Source organism: Rhipicephalus microplus, chromosome X (assembly GCF_043290135.1).
Source record: "Rhipicephalus microplus isolate Deutch F79 chromosome X, USDA_Rmic, whole genome shotgun sequence".
Classification (NCBI taxonomy): Eukaryota; Metazoa; Arthropoda; class Arachnida; order Ixodida; family Ixodidae; genus Rhipicephalus; species Rhipicephalus microplus.
This window is the reverse complement of record NC_134710.1, coordinates 41,182,473-41,201,757: the sequence shown is the minus strand read 5'-3', so window position 1 is coordinate 41,201,757 and position 19,285 is coordinate 41,182,473. Positions and strand designations below refer to the sequence as shown.

The following is a 19,285-nucleotide window of genomic DNA, read 5'->3' as shown; positions in this document are numbered from 1 at the left end:
TTCAGGATGTTCTTGAGAGGTGCCCAGCCAGTGAACGGTCAAGAGTGAGGCGCGAGCAGATGGGAAAGTGGTGTGCATGGAGGAGAGAGAAGGAGCAGCGAAGCAATGTACCTACCCTCTCCTACACTCTCGCACCACATGCTCCGGTTGCTGAGGGCGAGGATAAATGCAAGCTTCCGCAGCTGTTGCTATGGGAGAGGGCGGTGGATGGATCCTGATGGACGCCTGACATAGCTCGACTAAAAGATGCATTTGCATTTAAACCCATCTGGAGTGTCCATATAATTTTTTTTATAATAATGAGGATATTGCACAATTTAGCTGAGTGTTTGAAAAATGCAACATTGAACAAATGATGCTTCACAATTAAAGTGTTTTGAACAAGGCTAAATCTGTTGTGAATGCTCTTACTGCTCTGAACTTGCTCAAAAAGGCCCTTGTGGCTACTCTAAGCCTGCTCCAAAACATTTTTTGGCTATTCCAAGCCTGCCACAAAAAAACACTTCTGCCTGTTCCCAGGACTGCTCCCAAATCTATGTGCCCTGTCCCACTCCTTCTATTTGGTAAAGCGCCCTCCATATGCAGCGCGGCCTCACATGTAACCCCAACTAAAAGCGGGGCACTGCCAACGCAAAATTAGTTTTTCTCTGTATTTTGTTTTGTTATGTTTGTTTGACCGGAGGGGGCTCGTGGACATCCGCGCATGCACCCGTGGCGGCAAGAACGGCGACAACGCCGGCTCGTGAGGCAGTGGCTCACCTTGTGCACACCTGTGCACAATAACAAGCGCTTGCTCTTAAGTGGAAGTCATCGAGGCTACGAGAACACCTTGTGCTTTGGCGGTGGCAGGACAACCGCGGAAAAGGATGCATGGTCGTGCCAGAATGACAAAATCTGTGGCAACATTCCTGATTTTCCCTGGCAAAAATTCGTTATATGAAGAATGTCTCCCGCTGTTACTTTGTGGCTTAGAGGTCGCAAATACATGAGCTTTTATGGGGTAAGGGTGGGGAATAGAAAGACTTTGTTATATGGAGCCCCGCCACGGTGGTCTAGTGGCTAAGGTACTCGGCTGCTGACCCGCAGGTCGCGGGTTCAAATCACGGCTGCGGCGACTGCATTTCCGATAGAGGCGGAAATGTCGTAGGCCCATGTGCTCAGATTTGGGTGCACGTTAAAGAACCCCAGGTGGTCAAAATTTCCGGAGCCCTCCACTACGGCGTCTCTCATAATCATATGGTGGTTTTCGGACGTTAAACCCCACATATCAATCAATCAATCAAAAAACAGCACCTTGTGATGTCTGGAGCAGCTTGAATTGTATACATAGTAACATCCTGTGCAGCTGCTGAAAATGCAGCCGCCGCATTGCAGCTGCAGCTGCAATGCGGCGGCTGCATTTCCTATAGAGGCGGAAAAGTTTTAAGCCTGTGTGCTCAGGTTTGGGTGCACGTTAAAGAACCCCAGGTGGTCGAAATCTCCGGAGCCTTCCACTACGGTGTGTCTCATAATGATATGGTGGTTCTGGGATGTTGAACCCCACAAATCAATCATCAATTGTTTGTTATATGGAGGTTCGGAATAAGTAGGTTTAACTGTAATAAATGTGTATTAGTCCACTTGTAACCCCTGTAAAGGTGGTTTCGCTGCTGTGAAAGGGTGCTAAGCAGTGAAAACACCTATTTATTGAAAATTCACATTGCCACGAAGCCCCACTTCAAACCTAAATCAACATATTAACCTCACATTGATTAATCATTTTTGATGTTTAGAAGCTTGTTATATCGGCTGATATACTCTAAGTATAGAAAATATTAAAACCTAACATGTTTTACAGGTTATCACGTGTATTCTATTAAAAGATAAATCCTACTACTATTGAACGTTGTTTCCACTTCTCTTAAACAAAATAAAAATGGCATTTGCGCAGGCCTTGTTTCAATTTTAAAAAATGTATATATTGTGCAGGTGAGTTAGGTCATGACAAATATGCCCATCTTTATTTATAACATGCCGTGATGCTACCATTGCTCCAAACTGTGCCAAATTGCCCTGGCTGCTACATCCTGCTCATTTCCTTAAAATTCAGTGTGTGCACGAGGCCTGCATCAAAGGGTATTTTCTTGCTTTCAGAAACAAAACTAAGTACTTGTGGTTCTTTTATTGAAAGCGAGGTTGGGGTGGACTCTGCGTATAACACAGTGCGAGCCTAGTTGAAGTGAGCAAAAAGTCGCTGTTGCAATATGTTCAATGTCCGATTTCATGGACTACCTTGGGACCACAAAATCATCTGAAAAGATAAATTCGTTGTGTTTTTATCCTGCTGAAGCAGTCAGATCACCACAGCCACAGCCAAAATAATTTCAGTGCCTCCTAGTAAACTTATCAGGTATTTTGGTGCACGGCCAAGCTCTCGTCAATGCGTTCGGGACGTGCCATAAACTCCTTAACCACGAGCCAATCAACAATACCACATTGGCATCTTGTGATAAGTGCTTGTAATGAGGTTCTTCAGAATAGATAGACTGATGAGAGCATATTGTGTCGGGGACAGCAACGCGTCTAATAAAAATGGCGAGGCTGTTTTCTTTTTTTTTTTTTCACTTTATGAAGACACGTACAAAAAAAAACGCACAACAAGGACATTATATGAGGACACAACACGTTATACCATGAAAACAAAACTCCAGTAGCAACACACAAGCCCAAGCTGAGTCTCAACACGAGAATGTCTGACCGGCGAGTGCTTGGAACGTTTGCGAGGCACATTTGCATAGGCGCGATATAATTCTAGGATGTCGCTCCGCAGGAGTTCGGTGAAGAGCTGGGCAACACTAAAGTAGATGCGCCGACGGAGCAGGTGGGTGCCAAAGACTGAAGTTGACGAAGCCACCCAGACTTCTTTCTCCTCGAACGCGTGGACCAGAGGCCGTCGACGCTTGAGGCCAAGTTAAGCAAGCTGCTCCGACCCTTCGTCTTTGCCAGGCACTCGGGACAAAACCACTACCACGACCATAAAACTGTCTTCCTCGCTGCTGTCCGAACCAACGCCACCTTGCCAACCACGTGCGACTACACTCCACGCACTCTCCTCTCCCCCTTCTGTCGCCGCCCCTCGTTGTCTTAATCTTCGCGCTAGTTTTTCCACCACACTTCTGCCTGAAGAATTTGTTTGCTATGTCCATGTCTGCTTTTCCACGACATCACACGACACACGCACACTTCTCCTATCACAATGCTGCCGACGCCAGCAAAGCGCGAATTAAATTATGGCTGTTGCACATGGAGCATTTCGAAACAATTACTCTGCAAACAGAAAAGTGGACGACTGGTTCGAATTGTTTGTACTTACCTGATTCGTGTTTGCTCGTTAAGAATGCTAAATCTTCTCCGGCTATCTAACGAACTTTTATGGGTATCTTTAGATAGACCAAAACAATATACAATTTCTGCGAATGATCAAACAGTGCTAATACCCACTTGAAAGAATTCTATCCTCGAAGCTATTTTGGGAATTCACTTTCCTTAGTTCGTCAGAACCCTACTGATACATTTTTCAAGGGACCAGATGAAGTAAGGGTAAGTAGCCAGAAAATGCAAGAGCCGAGGAACAGAAAAAATTAACAAATATTTAGGGGTGGAGAATTTTGTATCAGTGCGTGCACTCATGCCCGTGCAGCATGAAAACATTTTAGAGCACTTGCAGTGTCACATCCTTTTAATGAATATAGTGCCATCACTGCCGACACCCGGCTAGCAATCACAAGTGGCGATACCTTTGCGAGATTGTCGCTAGGTGTATCGGCATCTCCGAGCTATAATGTAGCACTGTTTACATATTGTCGCACAACCGCAATTTCTAGTAGACAGTCAAAACGTCGCGCAAGTGAAAGTACTCCCAAAAGCTATCATCGAAAAAAAACTACTCCTGCTCTACCCATGCCTAAATTGTCACTAGTACACTCATTGGCGCTCTCTCCCCTGATCTAGTCAAGGTATGGAAAGCCGGAGCTGGGAACGATGTCATCTATAGAAATTTTAATCAATGTATGGGATTCTTTGTGAACTCAATTGTTGTAGGCATGAAAAAAAAATAAGAGCACACTTAATAGACCAACGGGACGAGTCTTATCGCTGGCTTGACCAGCTCCAGCTGCTGCGGCAAACACCAGCATCAAAGGCCTTATTCTGGTGAGCAGTTACATCATAGACACCATCTTTGCAGTACGATACTTAAAGGCTGTGCTTTTGTTGGCAGCAACCGAAAATACCTGTCACTTGCGTCTCTAATGCGCTCATTTTACGGTCAAACCAAACGAAGCCGCGAGCAAAGTCAACATGGCCGCCCTCCTCTGTGGTCACTGAACGGGCTTGGAGCACATTTCATGACATATCATACGAGAATACATTTGATCCTATGGGAGCTATGCCGGGACAGATGGAAAACGACTTAACAGCCAGGAAAATGCAACAGTCAGGAACGTAACAGTGCAGTTCGGCTGTATAGTAGCAGATCACATTTTGAACATGAATTTTTATAAAGAACCAGCATATCATGAATATAAATTGTTTTTATGTATGTTTTAAAAATATTTACTCATTATTGAGTGCCTTTCTTTGCAATTTTCAGGAAGCAAGAATTAAGGGAGCTAAAGATGCTCCAGAAGATGGAAAACAAGCAGTTCCAAGACTTGGACATGAAGGAGGAGTTCGCCAGGGAACAGCAGCAGAAGAAGTTTGATCAGGAACTAACGGTACTAGGCCACATTTTCTGTGTTAAATTAAGCATGCTCTTTCATCACCAAGTCCTGTAGCTTACCAACATATGCAGTTTGGGCCTTTGTCAGTTGTATATTATTATTTGAAGGTGTCCAAATATCTTTTCAAGTAATCATTAAACTGTCTCTGTATTGAAGTTTAATGCCTCGCAAATTGATTGGCACAAACATTTTTTGCATTTGTTAAGAACTAGCAGAGTCACAAGAATTTGTTTCGTGCTCAACTTTTTCATTACTGCGCAAAAATGGTTGTTTTTCATCTCGATAATATCGTTTTTGCAAATTGTAAAAGTACTCCAGCATGCATTGCAGCATTCTAAACTTTGCACTATAAAATTCTCTTTCCAAAAAGTGTATGTTGTAGAGCAACAAAAATATTTTAGAATGAATAAAAAAGTGAAAAGTGTAGAATTTTTGGTCACAAGCTGGTAAACAGTGCAATAAAAACACTATATGGGCAAAAATAATCAAAACAAAGAAAATTCAAAATATACGTTTTGTAGATAAATGACCCAAGGAATAGCATAAAAAAAAATGTTGTACAAAAATGTTTCTCTTCACATAGACAAAAAAAATCAGAACCGAGGTGCTGCTTCGTTGCTCGTGCCCTGCGATGAAGCATTGCATGGTTTTTTGTGAGACACAAGTGCACTTGTACACTTTTTCTCAGTAAATTTTTGTTGTGTTGTGATAACAGTCTCCTGGTGTTGCAGTAGAGGTAGATGAATGCCCATGATGTGAATAATCCTTCTATAAATGAGGTGCCCAATGAACTTCGCTACTTCATTTAGCGTCACTACTTTCCATGAGCCACCTTACACCGCATAGGTTGGCGTTCCAATATGTGCATCCATGCGTGTGTGTTTTTTTATTATTTTTGTGCATATCATATTAAAGAAAGGACAGTATCAGCGGAGCTCTAAAACATTTTGACTGTTTCTTAGTCAGGGCCAAGATGTGCACCAGGAGCCGTCTAGTTAGGAGAAGCTCTGCAGACAGCGCCAGCACACTGCACCCCAGCGAAGTGTAGACCAAGCACGTAACCAGAGTAGCTATAAGATTGTGCGCAAAGGTCAGAAACTATACGCACTTGTGGTGGAGGAACCTACTTGAGGATGTAAACAAAACAAACCCATGAACGGCTGTGGATGTATCAGGCTTACGCAAAACATCGCCATAAAACTTGAAGCTAAGGTGCTGTCATCTTCGAACTCTAAGCTCGTCGTCACTCAATTCAGGTGAGGTTGAATACAGTTTCGGGCAGCGCATGTGTTTTTCAGTGCTGATGCGCACCCATGCGCGCGTGACGACGGCATCATAGGAGTGACTAGTGACACGAAATGCGACCCTGTATCTAATATAACAATGCAAGCAAAACCAAAGCTGCTGGAAACTGTCATAGAAGGCCACCTCAGCACTTAAAGCACGTGGCGGATCTTCACAAATATTTTTTGTAGAACAAATTTTTCTTGACTCATGGGAACAGCTTTCTATTGAAGATATGGCATAAATTTCTGGCTATCATTGCTGCTCAGCATAGTTAAATTGCAAAGCTAACTCTTTAGTTTGATATTTGGCTTGCAAAGGTTCTTTTCATTACAGAACTTTGATGTTACTGTACCATAATCACGAGGTGCACACACTTTTGTCAAGTTCGCCAGCCTAGTGCACTTTTCCAACAATACACGCAGATTGGTTCACGCAAAGGTCTGTCAAAAATCACTGTGTTGCCGAAACGGGCAAATTAAAATTGATTCTGAAAGTTCAGTGTCTGGAATAACTACTAGAAAGTGCTGGCTGCACAAGAAACAAATTTAACGTGCGAGAATCGATGATCCTAAAGAGTCGATCACTGATGATCGACTTCGATAGGCGTGGTATCGAAAGAGTCAAGTTTTTTTTTTTCTTTCATCCAGACGAGCGCATTGAAAGCTATACAGAGAGGGAAGGGAGGACGTGGAAGATATATACTGTTTGGGCTTTGACAAGTAGCTACAATAGTGCATGTCACGAAACATGTTTGCTCACTCATCAGTTTGAATGCGCCAGCTGGTCGCATCAAAGATGTACAGCCATGACAGAGAAATATTGGCACCAGCGACCATTCTGGCCAATGGTCACTTGTGATAATCTTTTTCTGTGGTCACAGTGCCTGCAGCACGAAACTCTCATTAATTTGTGCATATTTTGGCGTACTTCTGTTGATCTGCTTTTTGCAAAGTGCCGTGACACATGAGCACTTTCCCTAGAGGTAAAGTCACGAAACGCCTCTTTATCAAGGGTGCCGCCTTTGTTCTGGCAGGCCCCGCCGCGGTGGTCTAGTGGCTAAGGTACTCGGCTGCTGACCCGCAGGGCGCGGGTTCAAATCCCGGCTGCGGAGGCTGCATTTCCGATGGAGGCGGAAATGTTGTAGGCCCGTGTGCTCAGATTTGGGTGCACGTTAAAGAACCCCAGGTGGTCGAAATTTCCGGAGCCCTCCACTACGGCGTCTCTCATAATCATATGGTGGTTTTGGGACGTTAAACCCCACATATCTATCTATCTTTGTTCTGGCAGTACTGGTTGTTCCGGCACCTGCATAAACTAAAGTTATGTAAATATTTAAGCTTTGTAATATTTTCTAATAGCATTCGCTACTCTATTTTATTCGCACAGGAATTTTACTATTCAAAGCTCACATTCAAACTTCCAAAAAATACCGTATTTACTTGCGTATTGAACCCACCTTTTTTTTTCCCCCAGGAAGGTCAACGCCTATAAATGGGGAGGGTTCATTATGCGAGAGAAACAAAAAAGTGAAAAAAGTTTGTGGAGATCTGAGGCGTGCCCGCGACCATTTCGCGGGCATTCCGCCACACGGCCACACCCTTTTGCTTTTCTGCTCTGTTAACACCACGTGGCGATAGATGGCGCCACGTGCGGGCACGGCACGCGGTACGCGCGCGCCGAGGGAGCGGTCTCTTTTCCGTGGTCGGCGCCGGGTAAGCACTTGTTTTTCTTCGTCCGCGTCCCCTTTGGGACTCGCGGTCTGTAGCCTGCCTGGGGTGGCCTTGGGCACCCCGGCAGGCGTGTTTACTTGAGTGCTGGCTTCGGTAGCGTACGCTAAGCCCAGACCGGTGCCTAGTGCTTGAAGTGGTCGTACCACAACGAGCCGCACTTGCCGTAGGCCTACGCGTACGAGGTTTGCCCTAACACTCGCGACCAGGCCCATTGGCCATCGTGAGAGTGCGCAGCATAGCCGCGAGGGACCTTTTCCCGACCGGCGTGTCAAAGCTCGCCATTGCCAGCTGCGACGTGCTCGCGGTTTTCCCCTTATTGTGAACATCCGCGTGCGGGTGCCTTTGCTACCCGCGTCCCGGGAGCGGACGTTGTACAGTTGTGCGGGGTGCCGCCAGAGGCAATAAAGTGTTGTGTACTTTTGCATTAGAACACTGTCTAATTGCCGCGCCGCGCTAAACGCCTTATTAGTTGAGCGCGCGCGGAGCGGTGCGCTACACGCAAGTGAACGGAGTAGCGGCCCTGTGGCTCGCTAAGCGTGAACCCGCGGTGATCGTCCGCTGCAGTTAGTAGCGGGGCCACCATACTAGCGCCCAACGCGGTATCAAAGGCTCATTAAGCTTTTGATTAGTCTTAGCCGAGTCAGCCCGCCTTTGCGAATCAGACTCGCCGCGTTTACCCGCGTTATGTCTGCTCCGCGTGAGTTCTGTCCGCTGACGCTTTTAGCAGATACCGCATTGCTCGAGAACAGGGCCAGTGCCCCCCTTGAGCATCACAATCGCGCACCCTCGCTTGTCACAAGCCCCAGTCGGGATGACACGAGGCGCTACGTATCAGCTCCCACTGGAGAGGTAGCGTGTTTTGGGTCCGGGGCCATAGCCCAACCCGAACAGTGCACAAGGGCAAATTGGACTACTACTGCTCCCTTTGGAATGCATGGCAGTTCCATGTCACAGCGCTCCGAAACGACTCTCAGTGGAGCTTCCGGAGCGCAAATCGGCACCGCGGCCTCAGCCGTTGCCGAATTTTGCCCGCTGACTGCTACGCAACCTGGCAGCCAAGTTAGTAGCGGCGCCACCATACTGGCGCCCAACGCGGTATCAAAGGCTCATTAAGCCTTTGGTTAGTCTTAGCAAGCCAGTTCGCCTGCGCGATTCGGGCTCGTCGCAACATGTCTGCTCCGTGGCATGCCGCGTTGCACAAAGAGGCCACCGCCTCTATCGACGGGCGCCCTTCGGCGCTCGCCTGTATCGTCACCCCTTTTTGTGGTGAATACACTCCTACGTGGTAGCTGACGCGCTATCTCGTGCTCCAGTGTCGACCAGGAGCCTGGATCCCGGTGCGACAACCGCTAGCGGTGCCTTTGCGCAAGCAAGCGGCGCGGGCGAAACGGCGGCGGAGCCGCCGAGTCGAGAAAAGGGTGAGTGCGGCGACGAGCAAACCCTTTCCACGGGCCAGGCAAGCAGCGCGCCGCGAAGCGGGCGAGAGGGGGAGCGAAAGGGAAGCGAACCCATAACGCCAATGCGAGCGGAGGCGATGGCTGCAGTCCTGAGTGGGAACGATACCAAGCTCCCCTTTGGGAGAATGGGAATCGCTTTCAGCAGACAAGAGTTACTGAAGGCCCAGCAAGATGATCCGTTTTGTCGCGAGTTTAGCGACGGTCTCAGGGAGACGGAGTGCCGAGACGCTGCTGGTAGTGCGGCGGGCGCAGGGGGACGGGAACCGGCGTGTGTAGCTGGGTCCCCTGCGGATACATACTTGCTGGACCATGATGGACTCCTGCTGAAGTACATAGCCACCGATGAGGAGTCAGTGGACCCGTTTAAAGTGGTTGTGCCCAAAAGTCTGAGAGGCGCACTGTTGCGAGCCTCTCAGGACAAGCCCATTGCCGGTCACCTGCGTGGCTCTAAAGTTTTTGCGAAACTGAGCAAGGTTGTGACTTGGCTTGGCATGAAGCGTGACATTTTTCGCTATTGCCGTTCCTGCCACGTCTGTCAAACGGTGAAATCAAGGGGTGGCAAGCCGCCCGGCTTGATGAAACCGATTGTCAGTGAGCGTCCGTGGCAAGTAGCCACCTGCGATCTAATGGGGCCGTTCCCCAGGAGTAAGCAGGGGTTCATACATCTGATGGTAGTTGTTGATCATTTTTCCAAATGGGTGGAGCTGTTTTCGCTGCGGTGCTAGAGAGGCTACAGGAAGTGTTTTGTCGGTTCGGCTTTCCGAAAAGATTGATCACGGACAATGCTTCGTATTTCACTGCTCGGGTGTTTGGTGATACGTGCCGCTCCCTAGGAATAGATCACTGCACCACTTCGCCCTACCATCCCCAGTCCAATTTGACAGAGCGAACCAATCGTACGCTGAAACCGATGTTGGCGGCCTTTGCCGAAAGTCAAAGGGACTGGGCAGACCATTTGAGTGAACTCGCGTTTGCAATCCGAACCTCCGAGAGTCGCTCTACTGGTTTCTCTCCTGCCTTCCTTAAATTCGGAAGGGAGTTGGCAAATCTGGTGACCAGTTCCACACTTCGGGACAGGCTTTGTCGAGCTCTCAGTAGAGCGAGGCAGAGTTTGGCATCGGCCAGGGCCGAGCAAAAGGCCCAGTACGACCGAAAACGTCGCAATCTTTCATTTAAGGTAGGTGACCTCGTCCTGAAGCGCAACCACGCTCTTAGCGATGCGAGCAAGGGTTTCTCAACTTCGCTCGCTCCGAAGTGGCTTGGTCCGTACCGAGTAGAGAAAGCTTGGACTCCACTCGCGTACTTGCTGGAAGACCCGCTGTCGGGAAAACTCGGCCGTGCCCACATCGCAGACCTGAAAGCCTTTGCGTAGAGGTCTGACGAGCCTGCGCCAGCGCCCAGTGGCTCTTCGCGCAAGCAACGGCGCACACCCGGCGCGGCGGACCGCATTCGGACCACGCACCGGTATAATCTGAGGAAGCGGTCACCTTAGTGATTTAGCGCCGGACGGCGGGCTTATTTCCGCAACCGAAGGCCCTCATTTTTACTGTCTAGTCTCAGTTAGCTAACTTCTTTACAGCCAGTGCTTGCAAAGAAGTCTGTTCCGCCAAGTTACTGCTGCTGATTGTCATTTGAGTGTTGTTGTTTACTTGATGTTTTTTCTCTGTTTTCTTTTTTTTTTTTTCTTCTCGCTGGAGGAGGGGATTGTGAATTGGTGCTTTAGCGTGGGGAGAGGGACAAAGTACACTCTGCGCTTCCTTTGCGGTGCGCGTTTGGAGAGACCCGACCATCGGAGGTGTGTGTGCGTGCGTGTGGCAACAACTTAAAAAGTCACCGACCCCTACACCACCTTGCACTCTGGAGGTGTTCGGAGACCTGCGGTCGTTAGGCAGCCCGGTTGCGCCCTGCTCCCGACCGTCGCTGATAAGCTCTGCTCGCCTTTCTATCACGGCTACTGCACGAGGCCAGCCGTCGCAGACGCTGTGCACGACTCGACCAACGCCGCAGGACGCCTCGCAGCCAGTGGATTTGGCGACCATTATTCCAGCAAAAGGGCTGGCTGTCGCAGCGAGGTCCATCCGAACCTCCACCGAGGCGGCGTTCGTCGGACTCGCAGGCCTGTCGTCAAGATCGAGGAGATGAAGGTGAGCCCTTTCCTCGCATGAGGGCCTCAACCAGAACTTTCGCCTTGCACTCTCGCATCCACGCAGTCACCCAAGTCAAACATTATGTGACGCTTCCCCTCCGAGCCGTGGACGCGCTCTTGCGTGAGCATCATGAACTCCCGTTACCCCTCTTCCGCGGAACCATTGTATTTCTCAAGTGTATTCTTGTGTTGTTTTATTTTTTTTCTTCAGCAGCAGTTGCAGAGTGAGGCTGAGGCTAGCTGTTGCCCATTGCATGACGCCTTTGCATGCATGGGCGACGACTGGCTGCCTTTGCAGACCGGTATATAGGGTGAATTAAGGAGAGGAGGATGTGGGGATCTGAGGCGCGCCCGCGACCATTTCGCGGGCATTCCGCCACACGGCCACACCCTTTTGCTTTCCTGCTCTGTTAACACCACGTGGCGATAGATGGCGCCACGTGCGGGCACGGCACGCGGTACGCGCGCGTCGAGGGAGCGGTCTCTTTTCCGTGGTCGGCGCCGGGTAAGCACGTGTTTTCCTTCGTCCGCGTCCCCTTTGGGACTCGCGGACTGTAGCCTGCCTGGTGTGGCCTTGGGCACCCCGGCAGGCGTGTTTACTTGATTGCTGGCTTCGGTAGCGTACGCTAAGCCCAGAGCGGTGCCTAGTGCTTGAAGTGGTCGTACCACAACGAGCCGCACTTGCCGTAGGCCTACGTGTACGAGGTTTGCCCTAACACTCGCGACCAGGCCCATTGGCCATCGTGAGAGTGCGCAGCGTAGCCGCGGGGGACCTTTTCCCGACCGGCGTGTCAAACTCGCCATTGCCAGCTGCGACGTGCTCGCGGTTTTCCCCTTATTGTGAACGTCCGCGTGTGGGTGCCTTTGCTACCCGCGTCCCGGGAGCGGACGTTGTACTGTTGTGCGGGGTGCCGCCAGAGGCAATAAAGTGTTGTGTACTTTTGCATTAGAACACTGTCTAATTGCCGTGCCGCGCTAAACGCCTTATTAGTTGAGCGCGCACGGAGCGGTGCGCTACACGCGAGTGAACGGAGTAGCGGCCCTGTGGCTCGCTAAGCGTGAACCCGCGGTGATCGTCCACTCCAGTTAGTAGCGGGGCCACCATAAGTTATAACAGCAAAAACTTGTATGATGGCATTAAAAACTTCCTGTCCAACCGCTGCTAGCCTTCTATTTCAGTGGTGGGACTACACAGCCTCTTAGAGAACTTTGCTCTCTACAAGGGTAAACTTGGCCTGCGAAAAGCGCGAAAAACTTTTTTTGTAGCACAGAACTGTACACCCACGACCTGCACCGCACGTGCCGAGACACCTATCGCAAGGAAGCTGAAAGCAAACTCGCTATTACAGGCCAACGCAAACGGATCAACCCTGAAAGTGTCATCCGGCCGGTCAGTTCCCATGCTCCAGCCCATGCTCGACCAACTTTAAGGAAGCAGACTGGTCTTTGGGACCAAAAGTGACAAAAAAATTCATTTCTTAAAATTGCCATATTAGGTTTCTGCAAGATTTTTCCATCTCTCTGCAAATTTTCATACACTACGAAGTGGTAATTTTTTTGTAATGTCATTCTAACTGTCCATATCCTTAGTGCTGTTAACACGCAGAACCTGCGAAAAAATGGGGAACAGACTTCGAGGCTTCTTTGTAATTTGCCGGCACATGTGTTGGAAGCTCTGCTACGAATTTATGAGCACCTTCATGAGGATTGCAAAACATGCGCACCATGATTGTTGCTTTTTCAAGAAGCTATGTGTTTTCAATTTTTTCCATTTTTCTCGAAAAAGTAAATTGACCACTGTTGAATTTTGAGGCCTCAATATCTCTGTAGCTAGGGCAGGTACAACGATAATTTTTTTTTGCAATGGAAAACCTCTATGTGTGTATGCAAGTATGGGAGTAAAATTTAGAGCACAAGCATTTTTAGTTAATTACTCATCAAATTTGTAACACAACCCCATCTGGTTTATAAAATTGATGGATCATTTTGCTTTAAAATAACCAAGAAAGACCTAAAAACAAAAAAAAAAACTCTTGCAGGCTTTCAACCTATAGTGATAAGTCTATGTGGGCATATCCTAAGTATCACTTTTAATTCAGCACTTTTTTTTCTATGGTGGCTTTAAGCATTAGGAAGTGAACTTAAGTTATCTCAGGAACAAGATGAGTTACAGGAAAACTAATTAAACATTTGAAATCAGAAGAAAAACTGCATAGTCTTGTGCAGTTTGATCAATATCACTGAATAAATAAAGAAATGTCTAAGACCAGTCTGCCCCCCTTAAGTTTAAAACTGTTGATGTTGCTAATGTACTGGCCGATCTTCAACATAAGTTCAGTGTCAGATAGGGGCGCATCCACGTTGTGGGTGCACGTCGCGATGGGCGCAGCTGGTTTTTTTTTTTTTTTTTTTTTTTTTTTTTTTTTTTCACGCCATTATGCTTGCGTGGTGCTATAAGCAGGTTTTTTCTCCATTCGACAGATGGCGCCCGGCTGCTAAATGCGCAACTTCTATAGTTCGAGTGACGTCATTCGCACCCACGTTGCTCACAGCTGTTTAGCATAGTTGTTAAACTATGTTTTGACTTTTATTGCATTGTTATTTTGTGATATATTGGCATGATTTAACATTGTTTCAGTCGTCAACTGCACTGGCAATCGCACCAAAATAAAACGCTGAGATACTACATAAAAAACGGATTTTTATTTTCAAGGACCAAGTTGGGGGGTGGGTTCATTAGGCGAGTGGGTTCACTACTTGAGTAAGTCTGGTTTATACAATTGTTTCATTTGCTTAAAATTGAATCTCAGCACATTTAAATTACCCAATTTTTATTGCAAACTTTGATTTATAGAAAGGTTAACTGCTGTCACCATGCCCTACAATTTTAGAGGAAGTAGCTTGATCACTGCGCTCAAATTTGAGACTGCAGTGTAAAAGTGTGAAGCATAGCACCTGCATGTATTGTACTCAATCAAATAATCATTATGCAGGAGAAAAAAGTAAAGGAAGTTATAACAGCAAAAACTCAACACAGATTCGGGTTGCTTCACAAGTAGTATGGCAGCTTGTGGCTGGTTTAGGTTTTGCTTGCTCGCAACGTTATCACGTTTATAAAAACATACACATAAAAATATGAATAAAGAGTGAAAAACATTTTGACTGTTTAGTGCACATTTTTGTGTCTTATTAAAATTTTTTTAGAACTAGACATTTGCAGCTGCTGGGTCGCGTCACGAACATCATGTTTCCTTAGAAAACGGGTGTGCTGAAAAGGGGGCGCTGTCTAAGAAAAGGAAAGCATTTTGGTAACGCGAACAACAACTGTAATGTTGTTCCTACGACCTCCAGCAACTGTTTTAGTCTCATAATAAATAAAGCAGTATGTATTTCAGGAAGGCAAGTGATAAAACCACCAGTTAACAGTACTATTTTTTTGGCGCGGCAGCAGGCACGCACTTTGGTTTTGTAGTTTCCACAGTGCTGTCAAGAAAAGTTGTCGCCGAGTAGAGACAGCTAGCAGTGCATGTTCATTTTCATGCAGTGGACAGTGCACTGTTACCAGGTCTACTGGTTATCGTGCAGAAGTTTTTTTTTTTCCCCAGTTTTGCTATCTTTTGCACTGCATTTTAATGCAAAGGTTTAGAAAGAGACGTCTTTGTTTGGCATCTGCAGAAGCAGTGTGCAGAAAACGTGTGACCTCTCCCCGTGTACGTATAACGAAGCCAACTGCTGCAGAAATCACTCGTAGTACCTCGTTTAAAATTTTATATTGCCTGTATAATTACTGTATTTACTCGCATAATTAACACCCTCACATAATGAACGCACCCCTAACTTCAATAGTCAAAATTTAGATATTTTTTTCCCCCGCGTAATAAACTCACCCTATACATTCATCCTCTGCAGTCCTGCAAAATGACACCCGGCACCTCCTTGGCCATTGGATCTCTTTTGTTTTTTAACATTACGCCTACCCACCTTGGCTCACTCCCTCCCTCCCCCCCTTCACCCGCTGCCACTCGCTGTATTGTTTTTCTTTTCATCTGTGCACGACACGTTCCCAGTCTTTTTTAATTATATCTATGCACCAACAGTGGGATTCACGAGGGAGTAATGAGAGTGTAGAGACATCATAGCTGACAAGCACACTGTGAGAGAAGGTCACGAAACTGCTTGTGCTAACCAACGGTCATTTCCTGCAAATACGAAACTTCAAGGCTCAACCATATGCACACAATTTTCTAGCGACAACAGCGTTTGCTGTCGCCACGGCTGACACGAAGTGCTATTCGTCGCCATCGCGTGCTAGCTTTCTTGCTTGTCACCCAAAAAAAATTGCTTGTCACCCAAAAAAGATTGCAACTATTTCTGCAACATGGTAGCGCCTTCAATTTTCGTTCCAAATGCAATTTGTTCTTTGCGCTTGTTATCCGCACGTGCTTTTAGTTAATCTTTTTATTGGCAGTTTGTTCTGATGTTTCGGTGCTAGCTTGATGCAACGTCAACGGCGGCAGTGCAGCGGTCATGCGAGATTGCAGCAAAGTTGGCAAAGTGCGTTTTAGAGCATGCTCCTGGGCACCCCTCAAGATCACAGCAGGTACTACTGTTGCTGTTAAACGATTGCGAGAAAAGATAGCCGTGAAACGCTTTTATGGCATGCACGGGCGGTGCGGGGGACAGCTTGCAGAAGATAGCGCCACCAACCACCGAAGATGAGTGAAGTGCTACAAGGAAGCTGTAAGGCTAAGCGACTTAGCTTGAAAAATTGAATTGCTGCACAAACTTGAAGAAAAAAACAAGAGAGACAGGAAAGAGCGCAGACTACCAACTGTTTTATAAACAGTTGGTAGTCTGCGCTCTTTCCTGTCTCTCTTGTTTTTTTTCTTCAAGTTTGTGCAGCAATTCAATTTTTCAACAGTTGGTAGTCTGCGCTCTTTCCTGTCTCTCTTGTTTTTTTCTTCAAGTTTGTGCAGCAATTCAATTTTTCAAGTATGAACCAACTAGTCTGCAAAAAAGTATTGCTTCGACTTAGCTTTTTTTTGCATTGCCGCATTTCTTGCTCTTGAAAAAGTGTTCATAAAATCTTCCACGCATAATAAACACTCCCCCAACTTTGCTCTTATGTTTCGAGAAAAAAAGTGCGTTCAGTATGTGAGTAAATACGGTATTACGAACTTAGACTAAGGAATTCGTATGGGGGCTGAGCATTCTAAAAATTCTCACATAATTTTTCTTGTCCATTAAAGTGTCTTATGTGCCACATTATAATTTTTCTTGTCCATTAAAGCGTCTTTTATGTGCACTTTCTTGATTTTCTTTATAGTTATTTGCATTCTACAGTTAATGTGGAGCAATATGAGCCATTAATGGCTCAGAACCATAAAGGCTTAGCGGAATAAAATGTTTGTCCAAAGTGAACGATACTTGACTCATTGTCATGGCATAAAGCGAAAACTATGAAACCTACTATAAAACTTAACTGCAGCAAAAAATTTTATTGCCCTAGCCTACAGATCACGGCCACTCAATGAAAACCGCATAGTGCGGCCTGCTGCATGAAGTGGACATCGTATGGCGCGCCTAGTGCTCAGACTTGTCGTCGCGACGCCACCAGTAGGGGAGACTCTAGGGCATCCAAAAGTTAGAGTAGCGGATTGCGGCTTGACAGCGAAACTGCTATGTGCTTGTTAGTTTTGAAAGGGTTGCAATTAACTTGCCATAACGTTAACTATATTGGTAATCGTCCTATCGACAACGCTCAACTTATTTTCACCACGCTGCTCCAAAATGTCCAGCCAGCCTCAAAATTTTTTGAGGTGCACTAGTTTCGGTGAAAAATGCAGGCCACGTTGGCCACCTGCAGTTTGCGCCATCCGTCAAAGTGTGCAGACCTCAACTATAGTGCCTAGAATGTACCTAAAATATGACCACATAAAGTAACAATGTGCGCACCCATCGGTCTGTTGACCGCAGCGGATACCTATCGGAAAGACAGCGGAACTTTAAAGACAAAAATGCATTGCTGTAGCCACCACCGCTTCGTGGGAAATGTAAATTTCCTAGCCTGGAACCGCGGCTATGGCTTGTTAAGAACTAAAGCTGGAAGCGTGTGCCGTGTTTTCCTCGCGCGAACAAGCTCGACGTGCTGGGAACGCCGGCGTTGCCAGTGACCATGTTGATTGCCTTAGCAGTCACACATAAAACTTTTTTTTTTTGTCTTGTTTTCAAGTTGTGACATTCCGGCTACGGCCCTGGCAATTGATATCCATTACCGTAGCCAGAATAAGAATGGGGTGGAGCACATTTGGCAAGTGCTCTCAAATCATGACAGGTAGATTGCCACTATCCCTCAAGAGGAAGGTGTATAACAGCTGTATCTTGCCGGTACTTAGCTATGGAGCAGAAACCTGGAGACTTACAAAGAGGAGCACATTTGGCAAGCGCTCTCAAGTCATGACAGGTAGATTGCCACTATCCCTCAAGAGGAAGGTGTATAACAGCTGTATCTCGCCGGTACTTAGCTATGGAGCAGAAACCTGAAGACTTACAAAGAGGGTTCAGCTTAAACTGAGGACGACGCAGCGAGCAATGGAAATAAAAATGGTAGGTGTAACCTCAAGAGACAAGAAGAGAGCAGAGTGGATTAGGGAACAAACGGGGGTTAAGGATATCATAGTTGAAATCAAGAAGAGAAAATGGACATGGGCGGGGCATGTAGCACGTAGACAGGATAACCGCTGGTCATTAAGGGTAACTAACTGGATCCCCAGAGGAGGCATGCGGGTTAGGGGAGACAAGGTTAGGTGGGCAGATGAGATTAAGAAGTTTGCAGGTATGAATTGGCAGCAGCGAGCACAGGACCGGGTTAACTGGCGGAACATGGGAGAGGCCTTTGTCCTGCAGTGGACGTAGTCAGGCTGATGATGATGATGGTGACCATCGCCAGGCCAACGGGTGCGCGCCGTTGTTATGTTACCTTGTGGAACGTGCTTTGCAAGGGGGCCAAAGTGGCACCAACCGCCCGGTGAAAGAAGAAAAAAAAGGTGGGAAGGGGGGGGGGGATGGGGGAGTAGGTGCAGTGGTTAGAAAATTTCTTGGCTTTGGTTCTAAGCCGTGCAGAGAATGCTGCAGCCACCTTTCCCGCAGTACACTGGTGCTTAGTGGAAAAGTGTATTGAGATTTGGAAGGGGCTGTTAGCGCTATTTACGAAACACAGCAAATTTTGCTAGGTTACTCATGCATTTGTACGCCGCATAATTCTGAGTACTGGCATAATAACTGACATCTAAATAAGCTACTGGCAACCATATGTAGCAGGGTATAATGTTTCTGCTTCACTAAAATAAAAAACTGAATTGTGTGCCATTTTTTTTTCCTCGTCACCTCTACTTCTCGGTTTTACAAATCTCCCAAATTTCAAGGTCGCAAGCTTGGCAGATCCATATTTAAATTCGCAGAGCCTGTCAGATGATTTAACAGGCGCAGTGAATGCTAATATGAACTTCATCACTGTTTGCTCAGTGAGGTGGTTCAAAATACTACTTTCATTGAAATAGCAGTGCTCATATTCACAGTGCATGATTTAGATGATGTTGAATTGTTTATACATACTTTTTTTAATGTAAGCCTTCTTATTTATACTGCTCCAAATTTGATATCTCACGATTGAAAAAATGTATGAATTTTTCTCCTTAACGTGCTTCAAATTGTATTTTGGCTGTTGCACCACTGACCATAGATACAAGCATTGTGAAAATCAGGGCAATGTAATTATAGTGGGGCTTCTTCATCGAGAAACTGTGGAATTGTTTTCTAATGAACGCGGCAGTCTTATCTCCTTGCGCAGCACCATTGAGCACCTTCATAGAACGACAATATCAATGTTATTTTCATAAAACTGTG

At 46.7% G+C, this 19,285-nt stretch overlaps 1 protein-coding gene across 3 annotated transcripts in view; it reads left to right on the top strand.

Moving 5' to 3' along the window:
• Positions 1-19,285, top strand: part of Slik (Sterile20-like kinase) — a 127,809-nt gene that overhangs the window by 83,281 nt on the left and 25,243 nt on the right. For 2 of the 3 annotated variants that reach the window (XM_037426854.2, XM_037426853.2), the window contains exon 14: positions 4,631-4,754. In XM_037426854.2, the coding sequence (XP_037282751.2) occupies positions 4,631-4,754 (124 nt within the window). The remainder of the gene's footprint in view (positions 1-4,630; positions 4,755-19,285) is intronic. The other variant, XM_075876285.1, reaches the window with a different exon arrangement.